The sequence below is a fragment of the Tenrec ecaudatus genome, chromosome 9, assembly GCF_050624435.1.
Source record: "Tenrec ecaudatus isolate mTenEca1 chromosome 9, mTenEca1.hap1, whole genome shotgun sequence".
NCBI classification, from domain to species: domain Eukaryota; kingdom Metazoa; phylum Chordata; class Mammalia; order Afrosoricida; family Tenrecidae; genus Tenrec; species Tenrec ecaudatus.
Window position 1 is genome coordinate 78288575 of NC_134538.1, and position 22584 is coordinate 78311158.

At 48.4% G+C, this 22584-nt stretch overlaps 1 protein-coding gene across 1 annotated transcript in view; it reads right to left on the reverse strand.

Annotated features, from left to right (window-relative positions):
• Window positions 1–1139: 1139 nt before the first annotated feature.
• The window catches only part of CHN2 (chimerin 2), a 331295-nt gene continuing 309850 nt past the window's right edge, over window positions 1140–22584 (reverse strand). Inside the window, exons 8-13 of the mRNA XM_075558229.1 lie at window positions 20706–20790; window positions 15713–15886; window positions 9193–9270; window positions 7421–7558; window positions 5335–5440; window positions 1140–2939 (exon numbers count right to left, since the gene is read on the reverse strand). Coding sequence (XP_075414344.1) covers window positions 2768–2939; window positions 5335–5440; window positions 7421–7558; window positions 9193–9270; window positions 15713–15886; window positions 20706–20790 — 753 coding nt within the window. The 3' untranslated portion in view covers window positions 1140–2767. The remainder of the gene's footprint in view (window positions 2940–5334; window positions 5441–7420; window positions 7559–9192; window positions 9271–15712; window positions 15887–20705; window positions 20791–22584) is intronic.

Sequence of the window (22584 nt, forward strand, 5' to 3'; positions counted from 1 at the left end):
ATACACTCCAGTAGAAGTCGAGTGTTTTTAGCACATTAAAAAATTCATTTTACTGGGGGCGCATACAACTCTATCACAATCCATGCATCAGCTGAATCAGGCATGTTTGTACGTATGTTGCCTCATTCTCTTCTAGACATTGACTTTCCATTGAGCCCTCAGTACCAGCTTTTTTCTCCCCCCTCCCTCCCCACCCTCATAACCCCCGATAGATTGTGCATTGTGATTATTTTCATCTCTCACACCGACCGCTGACTCCCTTCCCCCATGCTCTCTGTTGTTCTTCCCCCTGTAGAGGGGTGTATGGTTATGTGTCGATCATTGTGATCAACTCTCCCTTTCTCCCTTCCTCTCCCCCTCTTCCCCCTACCCTCCCGACATCACCATTCCCACTCCTGGATTCTGTGTCATGAGTTCCCAGCCCTCTCTATCCCTGTGTACATATTCCAGTCCAGTCTGAACGGGGAAGCCGCACTGGGGTCATGGTAGTGGGGAGGAGGGCATGAGGAAGCCTCAAGGAACCAGAGGAATAGAGTGTGTTTCATCGATGCTTTACCACACCCTGGCGACTCATCCTTTCCCTGTGGGCCCACTGTGGGGAGATTGTTCCACTTCAGCACATTGTTTTTTATGCTGAAAAAGCCCCACTCCCATTTTTTTTGTGGGAAAATGATGTGCCTCGGCTTATACTCAAGTAGATGCGGCAGTATCTATTTTTTCAGATGAGCAAACTCATCCCCAAGCTGTACAACACATGTTGTTGTTAATGAGTTGAGCAGGCGTTTGACATCAGGTCGGTTTCCAAAACTCTCGCTCTGTTCTCCTACTGTCATCTTGGGCCGATGTGCTCCCGCTCCACATGCCGACGGGGGGGGGGGGGGGGGGATAAAAGCACAGAACGTTATAGAAATCCAAGATGAGAATCTTCATTCGGACTTTCCAGGAGGGAAACTGGTGGAAAGAACAGGACACCATGGGATGCTTGTGCGTTCTCCTTATGTTTTTGGTAATGATAGAAGTACTGCTTGTGATCAAGGTTCTGAAGACCCCTTTCCGTGTCCTCCAGCCACCCCAACACCACCTTCAGGCTCAGACTGCACCATGCGAGAAAGAAGAGTTGAATACATTTAATGCTTCTCCTTCCATTTACACGATCATAAATTACAAAGTATTGCTCACTTCACAAAATAAAACCATTTCCAGATAATTCTTTTCGGACAGTATCAAGGACATAAGCAACAACAAACAAATCTGTACAGTTGGTAAGAACAATGGGAGCAGGGACCAAGAAGACGCCCTCTGACCCCATCTGCCTGGGACTTCCCCGGACAGCAATTGGGCGCGCGCACGCACACGCACGCACACACACACACACACACACACACACCCGGGGAGTCCGCTTCTGGTCACTCCAACACAAGACTAGGTGAATTGTCACATGGCTCATCTCAGACAACCGGAGGAAATGACACTGCCGTTGGATAGATTTTTTAAACCAGCCTAAATGTACAGTTCTTGATGTCTTAAATATTTCACCTATGTTACAAAATATAGAAATCTTGCTATGAAAGGCTCATGCTGAGATCAATATATATCATCAAGAGAAGGGTACTAGATTCGTACAATCATTATTAAATTATTATCCACACACAGCTGCTTCAATCAAGGAGAAACAAATATTTGGTTAAGCCCCAAGCTTAATTCTTGTGTTTAACAATAGGCTTGTTTATAAAACAAAAATCACTTCAACAAAAACAATTATTCTGCAGATTCAATCCCCCCTCCCCCCATAAATACAGATAGATGGCAATGTTCAGATTTGCCAGGAACAAATGACCTCAGAATGGTTGGCCAGAAAGAAAGGAGGGGCAATGCTATCTTTTCACGTGGCAGAGCCACGCCCAGTGTGCCCACGCCACAGGACGTTCAATGACCAGCATCTCCACGTTGCAGGACACGCTGGCAACACTAAGGGGAAGGCGAAGGCTAACTTTGAAACAAACTTCTCATGGAAAGAACAGACGTGGCCCTGTCAGAGCATCCTGTGATGGCTATAAACCTAGACTGTAGAGCAGGGAATGTCAGTGTGTTTAATAGCAAACACTTCAAAAGCAGGGGTCTCGGGGGGGGGCACTGCTCACCACACAGGTATGTCCAGGTAATACTGCATTCGTGGTAAGCTCTTCTGGGCATCACAGCCAGAACGCAGAACCAAGGTGCACCGGGAAATAGTCAATGCACTGCATTGAGTTCAATTTGCTAAAATAATATTCTTGCCGCAAACATAAAAATACATTTTACAATATAAGCTTCATTTAACATTTCACATAGAATTGTCTTCTTCTTCTTTGTAAGCAGAAAATGTAGACTTGTATCAAGTACCTCTATGGATTAAGTTCCCTTTGTATTAATGCTAAGACTGAACTGCAAAGATGTATTTTTCCCTCTCTTTTTTAATAAGTTAAAGAAGGATTTGTTAATCATTCTTCCAGCAACACACGCAGACAGACGAGGTACCGGGAAAGACCGGAGGGGGGGTGGGGTGGGGGGCGGTGTCTGGTCCTCACTCTGGTCCTCATGTGGAGGGGAGCTGCTTCTCAGGGACCTGGTACCCAACTTGGCTATGCCACTTCCCTTCGGCCCAAGAAATCCTGTCCCTTGTTTGAGAAACAAACCAAGTGTAAGGGGTGGGGGTAGGGGGTCTTTATTGTTTTAGCTCCGTCGGCTTAGACAGGGCTGGGGCCACTCAGCTCATTTCCCTGATGGGTCAAAACAAAACATCCTCATTTTCGATCAGCAGCTGCACAATCAGCTTCTGGTACCGCATGTCGTGCAGGGTGGTCAGGGTGCTGTCCTCCGGGGGCCGCATCAGGGTCGGCCCAAACACAATGCCCAGATTTTCTGCGTTCATGAAATTGTCCTTTTCGTTCACGGTCACCCTGCAAGACAAACGGATACACAGAGACCTAAGAAGATGTGCAGATAAAACCAGAGACTCATTACGGACTTCTTTTCCTGACCACCCCCCAGGCACCCCCATCTTTCCCAATCTCCTCACCCCAAGAAGTTCTCTGGCTTCGGGAAAGTACTATCCACTAATCAATCAGTAGAAGTATAGAAAAGTAGGGGATGCTTTATGATTTGCTTTTCTTTTGCAGCCGGCAGCCTTTGTCTTCAGGCTTTGTTATAAAGTGATGCTGCTGGAGCCACCACCTCGACATTAGAAAATCAAAACGTCCCAGTCTATACGGAACTATCTTCTCAGGGACCTTGGGTTCGATGTAGGCTGTACATCATTAGCTGGACCCTGGGGCGTACATATTTCTAGGTGGTGCAAACGGTGAAGTTCTTGATTACTAAGCGAAAAGTTGGCCCTTTGGAGCCACCCAAAGGCAACTCAAAATAAAGGCCCAGTGATCAAGTTCTGAAGGATGACAGCACCCGGCAGTCCAATCAACGGAGCACAGTTCGCTAAGACAATGGGGTCCCATGCACTGGAGTTGACACAATGGCTGTTGGCATTTTTTATGGCCAGTTCCTGCCTGTCTGAGTGTCTGCCCGGGAGCAGGAAGCCAAGGGCAGGTTCGCTGTCTGTTGCCGGGGCTGGTGCCAGGGGAGAAGGACTGACGCTAGAACCAAGCTGCCAGGAGTGTACGAGTAGCCAGACCATTATCATGGACCGGGGTGGGGCTGGACACGGGCCAACGGGAACACCATTGTGCATGATTTCTAGTTCCCACAGGATGAAGCCTGGGGCAGTCATTACCACCGGTTGAAAAACCGTCATTTCAACATCCCGAGAAGAACAGCAAGGTTTTTAAGGATGGAATTCAAAGGAGAGTTGACTGAATTCTTTCTCAGGGAATCAAGTTACATCCTCCCATGGAGGAATGAAGAAATGTTCATAAGGGATCTGAAGGGGAGTCAGTTCCCCTCAGAAGTGCAAATCCAGACCCTCATACCCTTGAAGCAAATTAGGATTGGCAGTTTGCTGTCATTCTAGCAAGTCAAGTCGGCTTGCATTATTTTCCTGCGTAGAGCCAAAATGGAGGTAGCAAAGGAGACATGCTAACTGTCCAAGTGTTCATGTCTCTCTGTAAGTCAGCCACTGCACTTGACCATGCAAGATGCACGCTAAACCAGCAAGAGACAAATACGAAACCACTGGCATCTGCCCATGCCCGAGTGAGGAGGTGGAGCAAGGTCACTGCCATTGAGTGGATTCTGGAACCCTGGGTGGCGTAGCGGCTATGCATTAGGCAGCTAACTGCAAGGTCAGCGGTTCAAAACCACCAGGGAGAAAGATGTTCTACTCCTGTAGAGTTATAGTCTTAGAAATCCACAGGGCCAGTTCTAGCCTGTGAGCCAGCACCGACTCGCTGGGAGAGGGTTTGGTTTGGAGCAGTACCGGTTCCTGAGACTTTGCTGGGAGATGGTCGCACCTGTCCTGAGAGTGGGACTTTGCTTCCCAACTGTAAAAATGGATATTGATTGTGACTGAAGAGTTTATAAATACTTGAGAGTAAAGTCAAGTCTGACACTTGTCCCCAAATCACTTGTGCTCTTAAATTCATTAAATGGAATTGTCCTGAGCTGTTAAGTGCTCTTGGGTTGATTCTGATACATGGTGACTCCATGGGTTAGATCAGTGGTCTTCAACCTTCCTAATGCCATGACCCTTTCATACAGTTTCTCATGTTGTGGTAACCCCCCCAACTATAAAATAGTTTTTGTTGCTACTTTATAACTGTAATTTTGCCACTGTTATGAATATGGCGACCCTAGGAAAGAGTCATTCCACCCCCACAGGGGTCACGACCCACAGGTTGAGAATCGTGGGGTTGGAGAGCAGAACTGCCCGTAGGGTTTTCTTGGCTGTACTCTTTACAGAAATACGTTGCCAGGGCATCTTCTGTTGGAGCTGCTGGGGGGGGGGGGAGGGGTATTCACCCAGTGTAATTAACCATGTGTACAAAAATCAGGGCCACTGAGTCGATTCCAACTCATAGCAACCCTAGACAGGGTTTCTGAGAATGGAGATCGTTATGGGAGCAGACAACTTCCTCTTTTCCCCATGGAGCTCCTTACAAACGGCATCACTTTTATCCAAAAGTCAGTTGCAAATTCAATAAATACATCAACCTGGGAACATCCTGAGTGAACCCCTACGATCTCTGCGTACCCAGGTCTGCGCAGCACCATTTCTATATTGTATAAGGGATAAGAAACAGGAAAGCCTGGACATCAAGTGTTTCTATGGCTTTGTCCACTTGCGTCCTTCTGCCTGGTCTGCTCTGGGGAGAGGGAAGGGGCTGTCGGCAGCGGCCGGCTTACTTCTTGAGGTGGATCATTAGGTATCGGAGCGTCTCATAGTGCGCAGGGGGCAGCAGCAGCAGCACTTCGTGGACCGCCTCCAGCCGCTCGTCTGCGTTGAGGATTTCTGTGAAAGCAGGACATATGTCAGCATCGAGCTGAAACATCAAATTAAGGTTTACAGAGAAGTTTGGAGTTCTGGCTTGCTTTGGCTACAGGGGGTGGTGGTGTGTGTTATCTAATAAAGTCCTGCACTTGCAGATAATATTTCATGACCCGTATCCCACCTCACTCCAGGGGCAGTTTGAGGCTGAGCAACACCTGTTTGCTGAACGCCCGCCCTGTGGGTGGTGGGGGAGCACACAGACCTTGCCTTCCAGGAGTATGCAGTCTGGTGGAAGGCTAAATGTTTGGTGACACAGGCACAAACCGTGCCTGGCCCATCTTCAGAAGGATGCTGGACCACAGCCTTTGACTTCAACGATACCACATGTGGCTGTGTTATCTTGCATTGTCTAATAATCAATTTCCCAGCAGTCCTCCGTCGCTGAATATCTGAGGTGACGTGAGGGCACTCACAGGCAGAGGAGGCAGCCAACTCAGCAGCCACGGACGTCACACTTCACCGGCGTGTTGGCACGGGTGACCTGCTGTACAGCCCACGTTAGGATGTAGATACCAGGCACACACACAATAGGAGGAAGTGGGCATGCTCTGCCCTCTGGGCCTCTGATAGGTGTTGGCCGCCACTCAAAGCAAGCCCTCCCCAATTCCTCCTGGGGAAGAGGGTGCCCAGCTATCCAAACTCTTCCTGCCCTGCCCATCAGCACCGTGGTAGAAATGTCTGCCCACGCCAGAGCGTAGGGCCAGAGCTCATGTGGGAAGACTTTGCTATTGGTAAGCGCTGTCCAGTCCACTCAGCCCCAGAGCGACCTCGTGTACAACGGAGTCAAACGCCCCCTCGTCCCGCTCCAGCCTCACATTGTTATGCCGGAGCCCAGTGTTGCAGCCATGCTGTCAGCCATCTCACTGACATTCTTCCTCTTTTTTGGGGGACTGATTTACCCAGCAGGACGTCCTTCTCCAAGGACTGGCCTTCCTGATGGCGTGTCCAAGGGAGGTGGATGAAGTCTTGCCGTCTTTGCTTCTAAGAAGCTTCTCGGGAGTTCATCTCACACTCAGCACAGGCTGCCTCACCTATGTTTCCCGGTCAGACATCCCACGACTGTATTTAGCAGCTAAAGATTATTATTATTTTAATAATGAAGTAGGTTTGAGTGCGGTGTCACGCAGGCCAGCACCTGCATCGTCCCTCCCTCGCTGTGGCTTGTTACTGGGCAGCATGTCACCCCTTCCCTACACTGAGGTCCTCTTGGCGGACAGCCAGGGCCCAGGTGATCTCTACTGACTGCTGGCCCCTCACTGAGCAACCACAGGCAGAGAAAGGCAATCATGGATGCTCCATTCCCAGGTCTCTGGGGATGACCCCCTGTCTCGTTGGGGAGACGAGAAGATTCAACTAGAAGACAGGGGTGAAGATTCTCCTCTTGTGGTTGCCTTCTTTCCACGAACTTCTCGGATGCCCTTAGTGGAGGACTGGCACAGTGTGTTGCTAGGTGCGGTGGAGTTACGACAGAAGGAAATGCTCCCTGCGCCCGCCCTCATCATCCTCACCACCGTGGCTCTGTCTGAGCCCAAGGTGAGTTGCGAACAGCATTCCTGGGAGAAACAGGGACTGTGAGCCTCATTAATTAGCAATGAGGTTCTAACAGATGGACGTCCATCTAGACAAGCCTCATCGGGCAACACCTGCCTTCCCTCACAGACACAGGCACGGTGTCAACATGCAGGAGCAGTGGTGTAGCCATGCTGGTCCTCGCATAGGAGGAGTGACAGGGAGGGCCTGTCTGACACCCAGGTTCAGCCCTGTTTCATCGGGCTGGGATGGGTCAGTGTGGCTGGGTTTCCATGAAGTGTTCGGCTGTGTCCTCATGTGGAAAAGCATGGGGCTCCTGTAATAACGTCAGCCTTTCTTTCATTTTCTTGTGCTCCAAAGAATGTTGTGTCAAACTTCGGTCCTCATGAACACTGAGCTCTGGGTACTTACTCGCCGCATCTATGAATTTGGAATAGGTATCATAAGTGATGATAGGAATGGGTAAGTCTCTGAAGTAGAGTTTAAGGGCCCCAGTTATGATGTTTATGTCTGGATAGATGCTGGCAGATATATCGGCCTTTTCACCATCTGAAAAAGAATCAATGATCCAAATTTTAATTGGTATCTTCTTTCACCACGTGAAAACATGCACAGAATTAAAACAAAACAACGCCCCCTCCCCCCCCCATGATTGCTTCCCTTAAGTCTCAGCTAATTACTTTGGCTTCTAATAACACAGAGGTGCAAGGAGATAGAGGGAAAGCAGTGGGGGAGACCAAGGTCAGTGTCAGAGGATTCTGTGGAGCCCAAGAGGGGAGCAGAGTAGACTTGGCCACAGGCTTTGGGTGGCGGGCTCTGGTGAGATGCACCTTGATTTTGATCATGTGGACAAAGGCTAATTAATTGTAGGGAAACAACCAAGGGTTCACTGTCTAATTTGAATAAAAAAATCAAGCTAGCTGCTCCACATTCTTCTTTGGACATGATTTTGGAAGCCAGACATAAAGGATAATTGAACATCTACAGTTTCTATTGTCCTGTTCACACTCACTGAAGTTCCCTTTTCTTTTTTTTTAATATATTAAAAATTATTTTTTATTGTGGGTTGGGTGAAGGTTTACAGAGCAAATCAGTTTTCCCTTCAACCACTTATACATATGTTGCTTCGTGTCACTGGTTGCAATCCCAACAGCAGCCCTTCCCTGATCCCATTTTCTTCCCTGGTTCCTGTTTCCATCCCTCCTTCTTTCCTAGCCTTTCTTGCCCCTGGAGCTTGCCTCTTGGGCAAACGCTGATGCTTTGATCTCAAATGGTTGCTTCTTCTACCTCCCTTGTGGTATTGTCCCCCTTGTAGATCTGTTCATAGTTTGTCTGAAAATGGACCCAGTGGGGTGAGCTCAGTTCTAGGCCGGATGACGGGCCATCGTATCTGGGGTTCTACTAGTCTCCAGACTGCCAGGAAGCCTGATCTATTTTGTGATTGTGAGTTTTGCCCCATATTGTTCTCCTGCTCTATTCGACCTGCACTGTCAGAGCGGTCAGAACATCCAAGACTTTCCATACTGTCTTGGGGGCTGGGCTTCATCCGGGGGCTAGGGGCTGTATCCCTTGTCTGGCTACATCAGAATTATTTGGATTGTTCATTAGAAATCCAGATTCTAAGGTTCACCCAGGTCAACTGAATGGTCTCCAGGGTGGGCCCTGGTAATCTGTATTCTTGACTAGCCCCCACCCCGCATTGGCTAATGATGTCCGACCCATGAGGCCATGTGGTCTAGATTAAACCTGGCACTACCATAAACAACAAGATGCGCTAGCTCCGAAAGGACTAGTGACGTCTCCTATTTCCGTGCTGGGGATTCTCCTTATTCTAGTTGGGGCTTTGGGTAAAGGAGAGAGATCAATGGGATCCTGCATTGGGGGTGCAGAAGGGTACACTGCTACCATGCGCACTGACTGGGACTTTTGGGTAATGAGGTCTAACATCTTAAATGGTGCCAAATGTTGGTTGCTGATTCAAGTCTTCTAAATTCACTTCCATGTGGGGGCTGGCCTTTCAAGGTAATACAGAGCATCCAATATGAGATTTGCAAACTACTGGTCCTCAGTTTTGTGAAGAGCAGCTGTCAGAAACTATGAAACCCCATCCCACTCAGAGGAAAACGTGGCTCCCAAAGACAGGGAGCTGAGAAGTCAGGCGGCACTAAGGATTCTGAGCCTACCTCGGTCAAATGCCATCTTGACGTCGTCTATGTGTTCAGTGAAGCCAGAGACTCGGTACAGGCCTTCTGACTTCAATCCTGTTAAAAAAGGAGAGTGAAAAAAAAATGAGAGCGTGATTCTGCAACAGACAGTCCAAATCATCTAAAAAGGAGTCTCGCTTCATGGCCATGCTGTGTGGTGTCAGGAAGCGAGAAAATGTAATCCGTGTTCTTACGGATTATAAACCCTCGTGTCAGAATGTGGACCGCGCCTCTTCCACATCCAGGGGGAGTCCGTCGTCAGTGGCTAGTGTGTCACTAAGGGACTTCTTCCTGCCTGACTTTAAAGCTGATCAATGTTTTTCATTCATGTTCGTTCCCCCTTCTGATGCCCAATAGCCTGCCAGACACAGGCTTCACTGCTCTGGGCAGCTCCCCAGCTTCCCACCATCCTCTTCATCCATGAGCTCGATCACAGTGTGGTTCTCTGCTAGGCTACATCCTCGTAGGTGCATGTGTGTGTGTGTGGGGGGGGGGAGGAGATATCATTATATCTTGATTTTATAGGAATAATCAAAACTTGATACCCTTCTACTTTTTAAAATCACAAATTAGATAACAAGTGCTTGGTTCTCATGGACTTAATTGTTAAGAATGGCCATAGAAACGTACATATAAATCTTTAACATAAAATCTTAGATACTGATTTTGAAAACTTGCTCAGGGTGTATTTAGGCTAACAAAAAGACTTCCTTTATGTTCTCAGAGTTCATCTGTCCAGTTTTTCCCTCAGACCTAACCCAAACCAAACCAAACCCAACCCAAACCAAACCAAACCAAACTCATTGCCATCAAGTCAATGCCGATTCATAGCAACACCTGTGAGTTTCCAAAACTGTACCTCTATGGGAGGAGAAAGACCCGTGTTTCTCCTACGGAGCAGCTGTTCAATTCAAACTGCTAACCTTATGGTTATCAGCCCACTCCATAACCAGTACACCCCTAGAACTCCTAACCAGGTCCCCCAAATATTCGAAGAGATAAAGATTCAGAAGGGATAGAGCCTCAAGCTTTCGGATCTTGTAAGTAAAAAACCAGGCTCCTCTCTAAATTATAACTATAGCAAAAATGAGCAAGCCAATAGTTCATGCTGCTCTTGTAGCATAAAACCAAACCAAACCAAAAACTCACCCAAACGAACACCCGGTCAATGACTCGACCCTGATTCCTACCAACCTTTTTGGCGGGACCAGAACTCCTCCAGAGGGTTTATGAGACGCTAAGTCATTACAGAAGCAGGCAGCCTCATCTTTATCTTGTGGAGTGGCTAGTGGACTTGAACCGCTGACCTTTCGCTTAGCAGCCTATTGCTTAACCCATAGAGCCAGCACAGTATCCTCTGTTCTATCCTTGATCACTTGTTTTTATGCCTGTTCTTACACATGACAAACATGTAGTGTATGTGTGTGATCTCCCATATATGAGGATCTGCCCTGGGTCTGGATCAGAGACCACACATACCTGGCAGCCCTAGCGCTCCTGCACTCAACCACGGCCCAGCCAGAGACATGTTTCATTCCCCTCAGCTGTGCCTCTCACTGAATCCTACTCAGCTCTAGAACTTGGTCTTTTACAGCTGTCTAAGTTGCCCCTATTGATCAACTGGACAATGAAGTCAAACCCACTTCCTATCCTGCCATAGACGGTGGTGCATGTGAGCCCATCCCAGTGTGGCTGTCACATGCACTGCAACAGAGGAAAGGTCATGAGGAAGGATGGGAGCATGCTGAAGGGCAGTGCTCACCTTGCCTGCCGACAGGCGGTGTGTATGAAGGCCTTACGGAGAAACTCTTCTCTGAAGGAGGAAGGCTGGGGTTCACCGGGAGAGGAGAGCTGCTGCTCACTGCCTTTCTGCTACCTGCTCTCCCCTTCCTCGGTGGCAACAGAACCTTTGATCTTCAAGACCCATTTCCCAGGCCCCACTGCAGTGCGATTAAACTCTGGTCCGTGTACAGAGCACAGGAGTGATGCGTGCAGCTTCTGGATTGTACTTGTGAAGGGAAATAGCAGGTACAGTCTGTCCATCCTTCCCCCTTCCCATTGTTGGGGTGGTGGCCATCTTGGGTCATGTCCCTGAGGGTGGCCCACAAGGATGGCTGACCACTAAGGTAGCACCCTCTGGGTTTCGGCATCTAGGGAGCTGCTCTGCCCAGCCTGATGGCTCCTGGGCATCTGACTGTCTCTTGAGAAATAGACTTCTGTCTTGTTGAAGACATTGTATTGTGGCATTTCCATGGCAGCATTCAAACTGGTGTTTCCAGGAATAATAGTGAGGCAGACAGATTTAGAAGTGGCATTAAAAGAAATGGTTTGTCAAGAAAAGGGGAAAGGGAATAATGCAGGTACAGTTCTATGTGTGGGACACCGCATCAGCCTATTCCTGTGTATCACCTCATTTTTAACCTCACAGTCTAGTTTGTAGGTATAATTGATCCCATCTATTTTACAGCTAAGGAATAGGGGTGGGGCTGCTAAGGAGATAACCCATATGCCTAGGGTCATATGATAGAGCTCCTGAGAGGGGGGCTAGGTAGGATCCTAACATCCAGTCAATGATCGTTTCACTCCATCACGTCATAGAGAGGCTAAGATGCATGAAAGGGCATTTGGGGATCAATAAGGACTTTTCTGAAGACTGAAGACAGACAGGAAAGTAAGGGGCATGTTGGTTTCTTCCAGTTGATTCCTGGGTCCCACTCACTTCTTTCAGCCCTGTAACATCTGTGGACAGGAGCCCTGGTGGCATAGTGGTTACACGTTGGGCTGCTAACTGGCAAGGCCAGCAGTTCAAACCCCCCAGCTGCTCCGAAGGAGAACAATGAGGCTCCCTCGACTCCTAAAGAGTTACAGTCGCGGAAATCGATGGGGCAGTTCTACTGTCTTATAGGCTGACTGTGTGTCGGCATCAACTCGACAGCAGTGAGTGTGGCTTTGGTTTAATATCTGGGCAGGAGCCCTGGTGGCATAGTGGGTGATAAGCTGGGCTGCCAACCACGGGTCAGTGGTTCCAAAAAACCAACTGTTCTGTGGGAGAGAGATGAGACTTACGGTAAAGATTCCCAGTCTCAGAAGCCCTCAGGGGCAGCTCTACGCTGTCCTCTAGGGCCACTATGAACTGGAGTGGACTCGATGGCAGTGAGTTTGGTTTTTGAGTTTGGCTAACGGCTGTCCCTGGATAAAAACTTAGATCTGGTGTTTCTGTAGTTCTGTACTAGGCATGCCCAGCCCATGCTCCCCGGGGACTGTTCCCAAACATCATACATGGTGGTGATCTTGCTTGAATGATCAGTCTCCTCTGATTGATGTACGTAAACATGCGTGTATGTATTCAACAAATGTTGACTGAACATACAAACATCCACCATCCTGGACCCCAATTTCAGGAGAAAGACGGGACTTTCTACCCCCGTAAACACTTAGTCTCGGGAACTCACGGGGCAGTTCCACCCTGTCCAAGAGGGTTGCTGTGAGTCAGCATTGACTCATTGGCAATTGGCAATGATTTTTTTTTAACAGTTTTGGTCCTAATTACAGATTCTAGAGAAGTTTACTGATCTGACCAAGTTGCAAATTTTTCTAAATAGTGGGACCTAAGGCCACTTGTCCTGTATACTGGATCAAGGTACCCCTTTCCTCTTTGGGGTGTCCTGTGTGAATCTGGTACACCTGCGTCAAGACCAGACCCAATCCAAAGAACCAATTCAGCTCCGACGGTCACAGCAGTCAAAAGGCTGGAGGCATTTCTTAAAATCTGAGGTTGGATGATCAGTCCTAAGGGAACAGAACCACTGTAGCTTTCATTGTCCATGGGAAAGAGAATAATTTCCTAACTTTAAAAGGCCTAGGATAACAAGATAGAATGTCCTCTTCTGCTTTGTCCGAGAAAGAATGGGATGGTTAGCCTATGAATAACCCCCCACAGAGTCCAGCATGACATTTTGGCCATGATCCTGATGGCCTGGGTTGGAAATATAGCAGAACCCATACTAGGGTAAGTCACAAAGTATGGCTACGAAAATAAGAAAAATCTTTATTAAAGAAAAGTAACAAGATGTGAAGCTACCGTTTCTCAGCATCTCCTGTGGAGGCCTAGGTGTACCCCTGAAGGCAGGTGCTCATCTCTCTCTCTCACCTTTCCCCAGGGAAACGGCAGTCCTAGCATCCGCGAGGGACTCGAACCATGTTCCTCCTCAACCTTCTTTGAATTTGGGGAAGCAAGACAAGTCAGAAGGGGCAAAATCAGGGCTGTAGGATGGATGAGGTAAGGTTTCCCACGAAAACTCTTGTAGGGCAGCCCTGGCTCCCCTCAAAGAACAGGCAGGCACATTGTCGCCAAGGGAAAAACACATTTTTCACGGCAACATTCCTGACCTCTTCTCACCAACGGAGCTTTCCATGTCCGGAAAACTTCCTCTGAGTAAGCCCCTGGAAGCCGCTGTTCCGAGCTGATTTTTAAAGAACTTTTTATTGAGAACAGGGTGAGGGATTCCAGTTGTCCACGCAGCCATTCCTACTCATGGATCTTTTCCTCTCTTCCTCTGAAGGCACTCCAATGAAGCTAAGAGGATTCGTCGGAAGCCAGGCGCCGATCGCAGAGACCTGCTTTCACATGCTCGTGGGGAATAAGCCCCGAGATAGCTGCCCCGGCACCCCAGTTGCTGTTATGCTTTTACTCTCCCTGTAGGCGGTCCGAATGGCTAAAGCCTTTCAAAGACTTTATACACGGCCAGCAGTTCAAGTTCTCCCCAGCCAGATCGGGTCCGCCGTATCACTGGCTATTTTGACATTGACTCCTTGCCAACGAAAGCACAAATAAAGGAGAGATGACTCAAGCCCGGCATAAAGAACCTTTTGTTGGACAAACTCCTGCCATCTTTCCCTTCTCGATTAGACGGGCTACTATCTTAACGCTCTTCGCGGAAATAAACAGAGCCACTATTGGGAACACATTTCATATGATCGGAGGCGTAGGTTTTGGTTATTTCATAGAAGCAATTTTAAAAAAGGGGTTTTATTGTCATTTGGGTGATGGCTTATGGAGCAGATCACCGATTCCATCTTCAAGGAATCAAGGGTTTGTTTTCACTCACCTGTTTCAATCCCACCACGTCCCAGCACGTGTCCCACGGCCTCCCGGTGTTTCCTGCTTGCCTGCCCCCTTCTTCCCTCACCCTGTGCTCTGAGTCGACCCTGTCCTTCTGATCCTCTGAGCTTGGCTATGCTAACACGGGAGTGAGCTTCGTTTCAGACCTGAAGGGCGACTAAGGCCCATAGTCTTGGGGTTCCCCCAGTCTCATCCAACCTTAAGAAGCCTGGTCTTTTTATGATATTGAGTTCTGTTGTCTACCCCCCCAACACACACACCCCCATCTAGAACCTTCTAATGGGAGCCTGTTCAGAGTGGTTGGTAGTGACTGCTACCCACCACCTCGTTCTTCTTGTCTCAGGGTTGTGGACACTGAAGTCTGTCGTTCATGAGTCCATGGGACTAATTCTTTCCATGTGTCTTCTGATCTTCATCCCACGTTTCCCCTCTAGACAGGAGCTCAATGTGCCAACCTGAGGCGACTGCTCAGGTGCGCGGAAGACCTTTGTCACTGCTCCTCACAGTGGGAACTGGAACACTGTCTTTGTGAATTATCTTATGCCAACTGACTTTCGTTTCCCTTGAGCCTAGAAACTCATCCCCTTAAAGTGTCTGGTTGTGTTTAAGATATTCTCATACGTTGTCTCTGAATGCTCTGCCATATTCATTAAGATATTTGAAGCAGAGAAAAACACACACCTACAAACATCTTCTGTCAACTCTCCCTCTTTCTTTATGTATGTATATGTATGTGTGTGTGTGTATGTAAGCATACTCCCTGTCTCCCCTGTACACCTGTTTAGCTTGCGTGTCTATCCAAGCATCTAGTCCCCGATGACCATTACCGAAGGATTGTGTACATGAGTGTTTGCCTCTGTTGCCTTTAACTCTTGCAAACCTCCCAGTGTGTCCCTCTCCTTCCATATTTATTTCTGAACCTCTCTCCTGCTGTATATTGCCTTTACAACATACTCAATGCAAGCCTGACCTCTGCCATTTTTCTGAATTGCTATCTGAATGGTTCTCCCATGAGAATGAAATGTCTCTTGTGGGGTTTCCAAGCTGCTACGGGGATATACACCTGCAAAATGATCTGACCACCCACATGACAGCTACAGCACGCTGGTGGTTTTTTTTTTTGGGGGGGGGGGTACAAATTGTGACTTTTATGTTATCAAGGCCCAGGACATCATGACTGCTCAGTCAACACTCATTGACTGTGGACATGCATGGCTTATATAGGGAGGGGAATGGATAGAATTGGTTGGGTAGGAAGTGGAAAAGAGAAAACTAGTTGTGTGTGCATATATGTGTAGGCCATTTTCCTTACCGTAGTCAACACACAGACACGCTACAACATTAAAAAAAAAGCCACAGTAGAGAATAGTTCCAAACCTCTCGCTTCAATTTCCCGGATGCATATGTCTACCACCATGGGCCTCTGAGTGCTGTGAGCTTTCACGAGTGTGGTGAGGTCACAGCAATACACTTTCTTGATCCTCTTGAGATCCGGCTGGCAGTCGTTGGGGACGTGCTTGGAACACTGCTTGTGTACGTTCAAGCCGCAATCTGTGAGCAAAGAGGCCACATTAGCCTTGTCCCGCCCTTTGGTCAAAGACAGATAGACGCAGATTACGTTTCCGAAAAGAAAAAGAAACACGCCCAAGGTCTGGGAGTCGTTCTCTGGAACATTCCATGTCGAGACGACCAGCTCCACAGGTATGAATAAACTATCTCTTTATTCACGACTCACTGCCAGCGAGTCGATTCCGACTCATCGAGACCCTGCACCAGGCAGCGATGCCTCGGTGGGTCTCTAAGACAGCAGTGACTCTCCATGGGAGTAGACTATAATTCAATGCTTCTTCTTAAGCAGTTTCTGCTACTAGACCTGAGACCAGAGCAGTCCCCTGAGGTAGCGCAGGGAGATGGACTGACTGTTTATCTTTGCCCCTTTCGGGCCTGGGATGATTGGAACCCACGAGTAGGCTTTTGAGTTTGAACAATGGTTCATAAATGACACGTGGGACCTTTGCAGGTTATTTCCAGCCAGTCCTGAGAGGAGACATGCTTGGCTCCTCTGTGCCGTTTGCGGCCATCGATTCAGCTCCCAAGTCCTTCACAATGGAACAAGATGTGACCTGGTCCTGAGCCACCCCCGTGATCCCTTATGAATGCAATCGTTGAAGCCCACAGGCTGATTTTCAGAATTAGATCACCAGGACTTTCTGCCTAGGATTTCTTACTCTAGAAGCTCTGCTGAATCCCACTTAGTATCCCAGCAACACGCAAGCCTGGCCTGGCAGATGGGAGGCGGCTGCTCATGAGGTGAGCTGTTCCTGAATAAAACCCAGGTCGCCCACCTGGAAGGAAAGGGTTCTACTGCGGAACCACCGAAGAAGGAAAGGGTTCTACTGCGGAACCACCGACGCCCCACCCCTCTGGAGGCAATTGTAATATTGAATTGGAAGGGCCCGTGAAGGGTCCACGCCCACTGGCATCCTCTGGATATTTCCTGGAGAGTGATCTCATCGTTTCTAATTCGTTCTATTTGTTGGGCAGATGCTGGTCGGCAGTTTTCTTTTCTACTTTCCTCATTTTGACACCTGTGAGATGGAAATAATGCCTCACTGGACACCAGTGGGCGGAGCTGAGCAGTTACGATGTATAACAAAGCCATGTAATATGATGACTAGAGTAATTATTTATAGAGCGCATTATCAAGACCCAGAGCTGAAAAGGTGATGTTAAGTTCAATGAACACATTAAATGCCTTGTTAGCAGTTGGTATCCACTGACGGAATTTCTCTGATGTGAACAAGGCACTGTCGACATGCTGGGAAAGAAAAAGGCCATGCTGGTGATGCTCACAGTCAATGTGTGACCTGCTCAATGCGCCTTCGCATATTTTTCTAGGCATGATGAAAAACAGCGTATACACACACGACACACACGCATGATTAATGTCATCATCAGCTGCTTTACAGAAAGCATTTAATCATGATGGAGATTAGAGAGGGTCTAAACCTTTGTACGTAGTGGATTAAGCAGTAGGCTGTTGACTACAAGGTTGGCAGTTCCAATCTGCTAGCCACGTCAAAGGAGAACGACAAGACTTTCTGCTCTCATAAAGATTTACAGTCTCGGAAACCCCCGGGAGCAGCTCTCCTCTGTCCTAGAGGGTGGCTAGAAGTCAGAATTGAGTCAGTGGGTTTAGAGCTTTGTAAAATCAGTGGTCATTTCTAAGTGACTTTCCTATAAGGCGTACTGACTGAATTCTCTCTGTCTACCCTCCTCCTGAGGAAAAAGTAATTCTGATGCATCTTAATAGTATCAACACAAGAGATGTAATTTAAGCTCACATAAATAGCCAACTTATTTGGACAGATCTGCTTGGGGCTCTCCATATTGGAGAACTGACTAAACACAATCCATTGGTTTTCTTGTCTGATTCCCTGTTCTCAAAGGGGAGGTTAATAATAGCACCTGTCTCTTGGTAGGAATCAAGGAAATTAGCTTATATATAGTGCTTATAAATGTGCCAGAAATATAACAAGCACTTTTCAAAAGTTGAAGACAGCCCGCTGGTGCACGGGTTAAGTTTTTAGCTGTTACCTGGAAGTGTGGCAGTTTGAACTCACCCAGTGTCGCCACAGGAGAAAGATCTGTTTTCCCAAAGATCCTCAAACCCCTGCCAGTGAGTTGATTCCCACTCATGGCGAACCTCTATACTATAGGCTTTCTGAGACTATAGATCCTTTTATGGGAGCAGTCAGCCTCATTTGCCTCCTGTGACGCAGCTGGTGGGTTTGAACCACCAACCTTACAGTTAACAGCACAATGCGTAGCCCACTGCACTATACCAGGGCTCCTTTTGTAAAGATTATATCCTTGAAAATCCCTATGAGGCCATTCTATGCTGTCACAGGGAGGCAGGATGAGTTCAAATTGACTCAACGGCACCCAACGCCAGCCACATTTGAGTATTACGGAAGCAGGACAACCAGCAGCTAGAGTGATAAAAATACCAGGATACCTGGCCAGCTCTTCTCATTTCATAAGCAGTCTTCACTGTGTTCATACAGACGTCATTTTAAGATGAGGCAAGATCTTGGTTATCCTAGGAGAAGCCTGGGAGTTTTTCCTCATCATATTGACCCTGGCCCCATTTCTGGCTGAAATACACCAGTAGGGATCTTAGGGCAGTGCTTAATCTGAACCGGCCAATGGGAGGGCCACTGAGTCAGCCTGTCATGCTGCTCAGGGTTTCTGGTGTGAGCTACTTTGGGGCACCAGTTGGGTTTAGCCTTTTGTGTTGGTCTGGAACTGGACCCATCCTGGTCTGGGGCTGGACATCAGGGATTTCTGCCTTTCTGTGGTGGCTGGCCTTGCTGTTGAGTCAATTCTGTGCCATGCTGACCCCTGTAACCGTGTAGAAGTTCCCCCTTGGGCTTCCTAGGCCTGTCATCTTTAGAGAAGGGCTAGGTTTTTCTCCCACAGAGATGCTGGTGGCTTTGACCTGCTCACCTTTCTGTTAGCAGCTGAATGCTCAATTATTGTACCATTGGGGCCCTTATTGACTTAGAGTGGAAACTAAGGAATCCCCTCCACCCAGGAAGGAGGGTTTAAAGAAAATTGAGCCCCTGTGAACCAAACTGGAGGGTGGGGGGTAGACATGGGAACTCGATATCCTGACTGTTGCATCCTTAGCTTATTTTAGTTTAAATGCTTCCTAGGCAGTTAAAAGAAAGTAGGCTAATTCAAGCCATACCTACCAGCAAGGAGGAAACTGGCCCTGGTGTTGGGGGAAACGCAATCAACTGGCACCAGAGGCTGTTCTTGCAGCTGCCCACAAGAGTTTGGCAGAGTAAGTGTGGCAAGTTCGATTAGGAAGCCCAGTTACACATGAAATTGGCAGCTCCTGTCCATTTTGTTAGCTGTGGCTTAGTCGGTAAGATAGGTCGTACGCTGTTGGCAATGGGCGTGAACCTCCCGCTCCAGCTGAAGCAATACTGAGGGTTCCAGAGGGCTTTGAAACGGCGTGCCACCCAATCAGGGGCTAATCGGACGGCAAGAAAAAGCTGAGCAGGGACTGTGGAGCCAGCCTGCTCTGATTCAATGAGCCACCCCTTGCTAGGTGGCATGGGTGACGGACGATTATAGCTATCTCTAAGCCTCGGCTTCCTCGGTATAATGGGGAGGATCGTGGGACCCTCCCGCCCTTCCCCACAAAGGCTGCTGGCCAGGTTCAGCAACATGATCAGTATAGAGTGCTTCAGGAGGCTGGGTTGGTGTTAACTTAAAGGCTGGCAGTTCAAGCCCACCCAGAACACGGCCAAAGAAAGGCCCAGTGGTGAGCTGTTTATATGATGACAACAGCCATGGGACCAATTGTCCTCTGCAACCCAGGGGGGTGGGGTGGGCATGACTTTGGGGCCAGCTAGCAATGGCCCAGTGCCTGGACTGGAGGTATGTATGTCTTATAATGTTTATAGCCTGGCTTTGTTAGCAAGGTGTGTGTGTGTGGGGGGGGGGGGGTGGTGGGGTGGGGAGGGGAGAACTGTGGCTCTTCTCCCTCTGCAATTCTCTGGGGTTCATTTTCTTTCTTTGTAGAACAGCTCCCTATTGTGAAGGAGCCCTGGTGGCCGAGTGGGCAGCCCGCTGAGCTGTGAACCACGACGTCAGCAGTTTGAATCCACCCGTGGCTTCGAGGGAGAGAGATGCAAAGATGCAAACCCCCAGGGGGCCGCTCTACTCTGTCCTGGAGGGTCACTCTGAGGAGGCCGAGATCAAGCGCTGGCAGTGAGCGAGAGGGCTTGGAGGTTCAGCGATGACATTTCTTGTCGTTCATGGAGGATAGCCAGGTTCAGTGCCCAGCGGAATGCCACTCACAGGTAGCCGCCACCCCATCAGTGGGTGGAGGCGTGAGTGTCACTATTATGCTGACTAGGTTTTCGTGGAACTTCCAGACTAAGAGGCTCTCGGAAGAGAGCCCTCGTGCTCTTCCTCTGAAAAGCAGCCGAGGGAAACCTTGTGGATCAGAATGATCTGATCGCCAGCGAATTGTGGGGATGGCTTGGATGCTGACTCGGTGGCCACTGACAACTTCAGAACGACACCCTGGGGTGGGAGGCAGGCCCACGGAAACGGACTCGCTTGTGCTTGGTTCTTTTGTTTTCACGCCTGGCACCTATGGGGCGTCTTCCTTCCCAACCTGACAAAGACCTGGAAGTGACTTCCCATCAAGCAATGGACGCCTTGAACCCTGCAGCAAACTAGGCTTTTGCACTGATCTGGGCACATGGCCCAGCCCTGGCGAGATGCCTCCGCCCTCTCCGTGTGCTGCCACTTAGGTCTCTGGAAAGGGAGAAAGGAGGCCGAGCCTCACCTGAGCACTGGACCCCTTGGGCGATGAGCCCCCACATGAAATTGGCACAATATTCACACCAGTGTGGGCCTCGGAACGTGTGCACCTGTGAGAAAAGGGAAAAGAGAAAATGAGAAACGCCTGAGAATTCAGAGTCAGGGACACGAGACCAAGAGGTGAAACACCAACGGCCTTGGTGGCGGGAGAAGCATCCCTCCCAGAGCTTCGAATGATCTGCGGAGTCACAACTGTGTCTTCCTCTCCAAAAATCCTGCACGGGCCCTGCCCCCGCCCTCCAAGTACACTGCCAAAGCAGCAGAACCTGTCTAATTGGGAGAACACAGCGCTCCTGGAAGAGGTTATGGAATTTTACAAAAACGCACATACAACCAGATGTTAGCTAAGATCTTTCAAAATAGCTAAACTCCCGTTAACAAACCAAAGAAGTAGAATGCCGTATTATTATTTTTTAAAGAGCACGACAGGAAGGTCTGATATAGTATTTAAAGTGAAACAAGTAAGACAACAAGTGGAACAGGATGACAGGTATGGCCACAATTTGGGGGAGATACGATGTGGGGTTCTACATTAAATACACAATACAGAGAGAGACAAATGAGCCCTGCTTCCTGCCTGTTAGAACTCCTAGTTTATAAAAATGCTGAAAGAAATAAGCAAGTTAGTAAGCCAAAGGGAAACCTTAGGGCCACCGTTTCCATTCAGTAAAACTAGTTAAGTTTGGTCTTTGAGCGGCTCAGACCCCAACCGCCCCTGACATTGTCTCTGCCTGAGACAGGGTGCACGGGGCTCTCCCACTCTGCTTCCCAGAGAGAGAAGTGTGTGGCACATGAATGGCCCCGAGACATGGCGAATAGCCCTTGCAGGAATGCCGAGAACTCCATCCTCGGCGCATTTCATCTCGCTGAAATGTCAGGATTCGTGTAGAGGCCCACTCAGTCTACTGAAGAATGTTCTAGTACCAAGTTTAAACAGTCCTGTTCAAAGTAGAACTTAAAAAAAATAAATTCAGCAACCACAAGCTTCTTAACAGTTGATTAGAAATGCTCTGAAGGGCCTGCTGACTCACTGCTGGCCACAAAGTCAATTGCTAATATACTATTACAATTTTAAGATCCATTAAACATAATAAAAATGAAATAACCCAGAACCGTTATGAAAAGGGCTTTTAAAAAGGAACAAAGTGCTATTTCTCGGACTAGAGAGACGAGGGGAAGGCTCAGAGCTCTACTGGAAGGTCAGGATGGTCCGTCTCTCTGGGAAGTTGGCTTCAAGTTGCCTACAGGAAGAGAAGGGTCCAGCTCTTGTTGGGGCAGGGTAGAGAGCATCCCAGGCTGGCGGGGATCTACCGAGAGCTTGGGGGGAGGAGGAACTTACAGGCCAGAGTGGCCAGAACACCCAGAGCGAAGGGGAGAGGAACAGGGCTAAGGCTGAAAGAAGAAAACAGTAGGTCCTGGATAGCCCTTGAAGGCCTTTAAGGAGTAGGACAATTTCTCTCTCTCTCTCTCTCTCTCTTTCCTGCTAAGGTTATTCTGTGAAAAATGGCCAGGAAGTTGTTCATAGGAGAAAAGACTCAGAATCTGTGCAGCAGCGTATTTGAAAACAACAACAACAACGGAGCCAAGATTAGGATGCTGGCAGTTAAGAGGGGCCCCGAATATATTTGAGATATATTCTGCAGAGGAATTGTGCACTGATTAGAAGTGGGTCTTGGAGAAAGGAATCCAGAATGACTCCCCAGTTCTGCTATTAGAAACTGGGTGGAAGGGGTGGCATATCGGAGTACAGCCACAGAATATTTAGGCAGATACTTCTACTTATATATTTTATGAACTGCAAATATGCCCAAGTGTGTAATAGAGGGCAAAATTATGCAAACGTC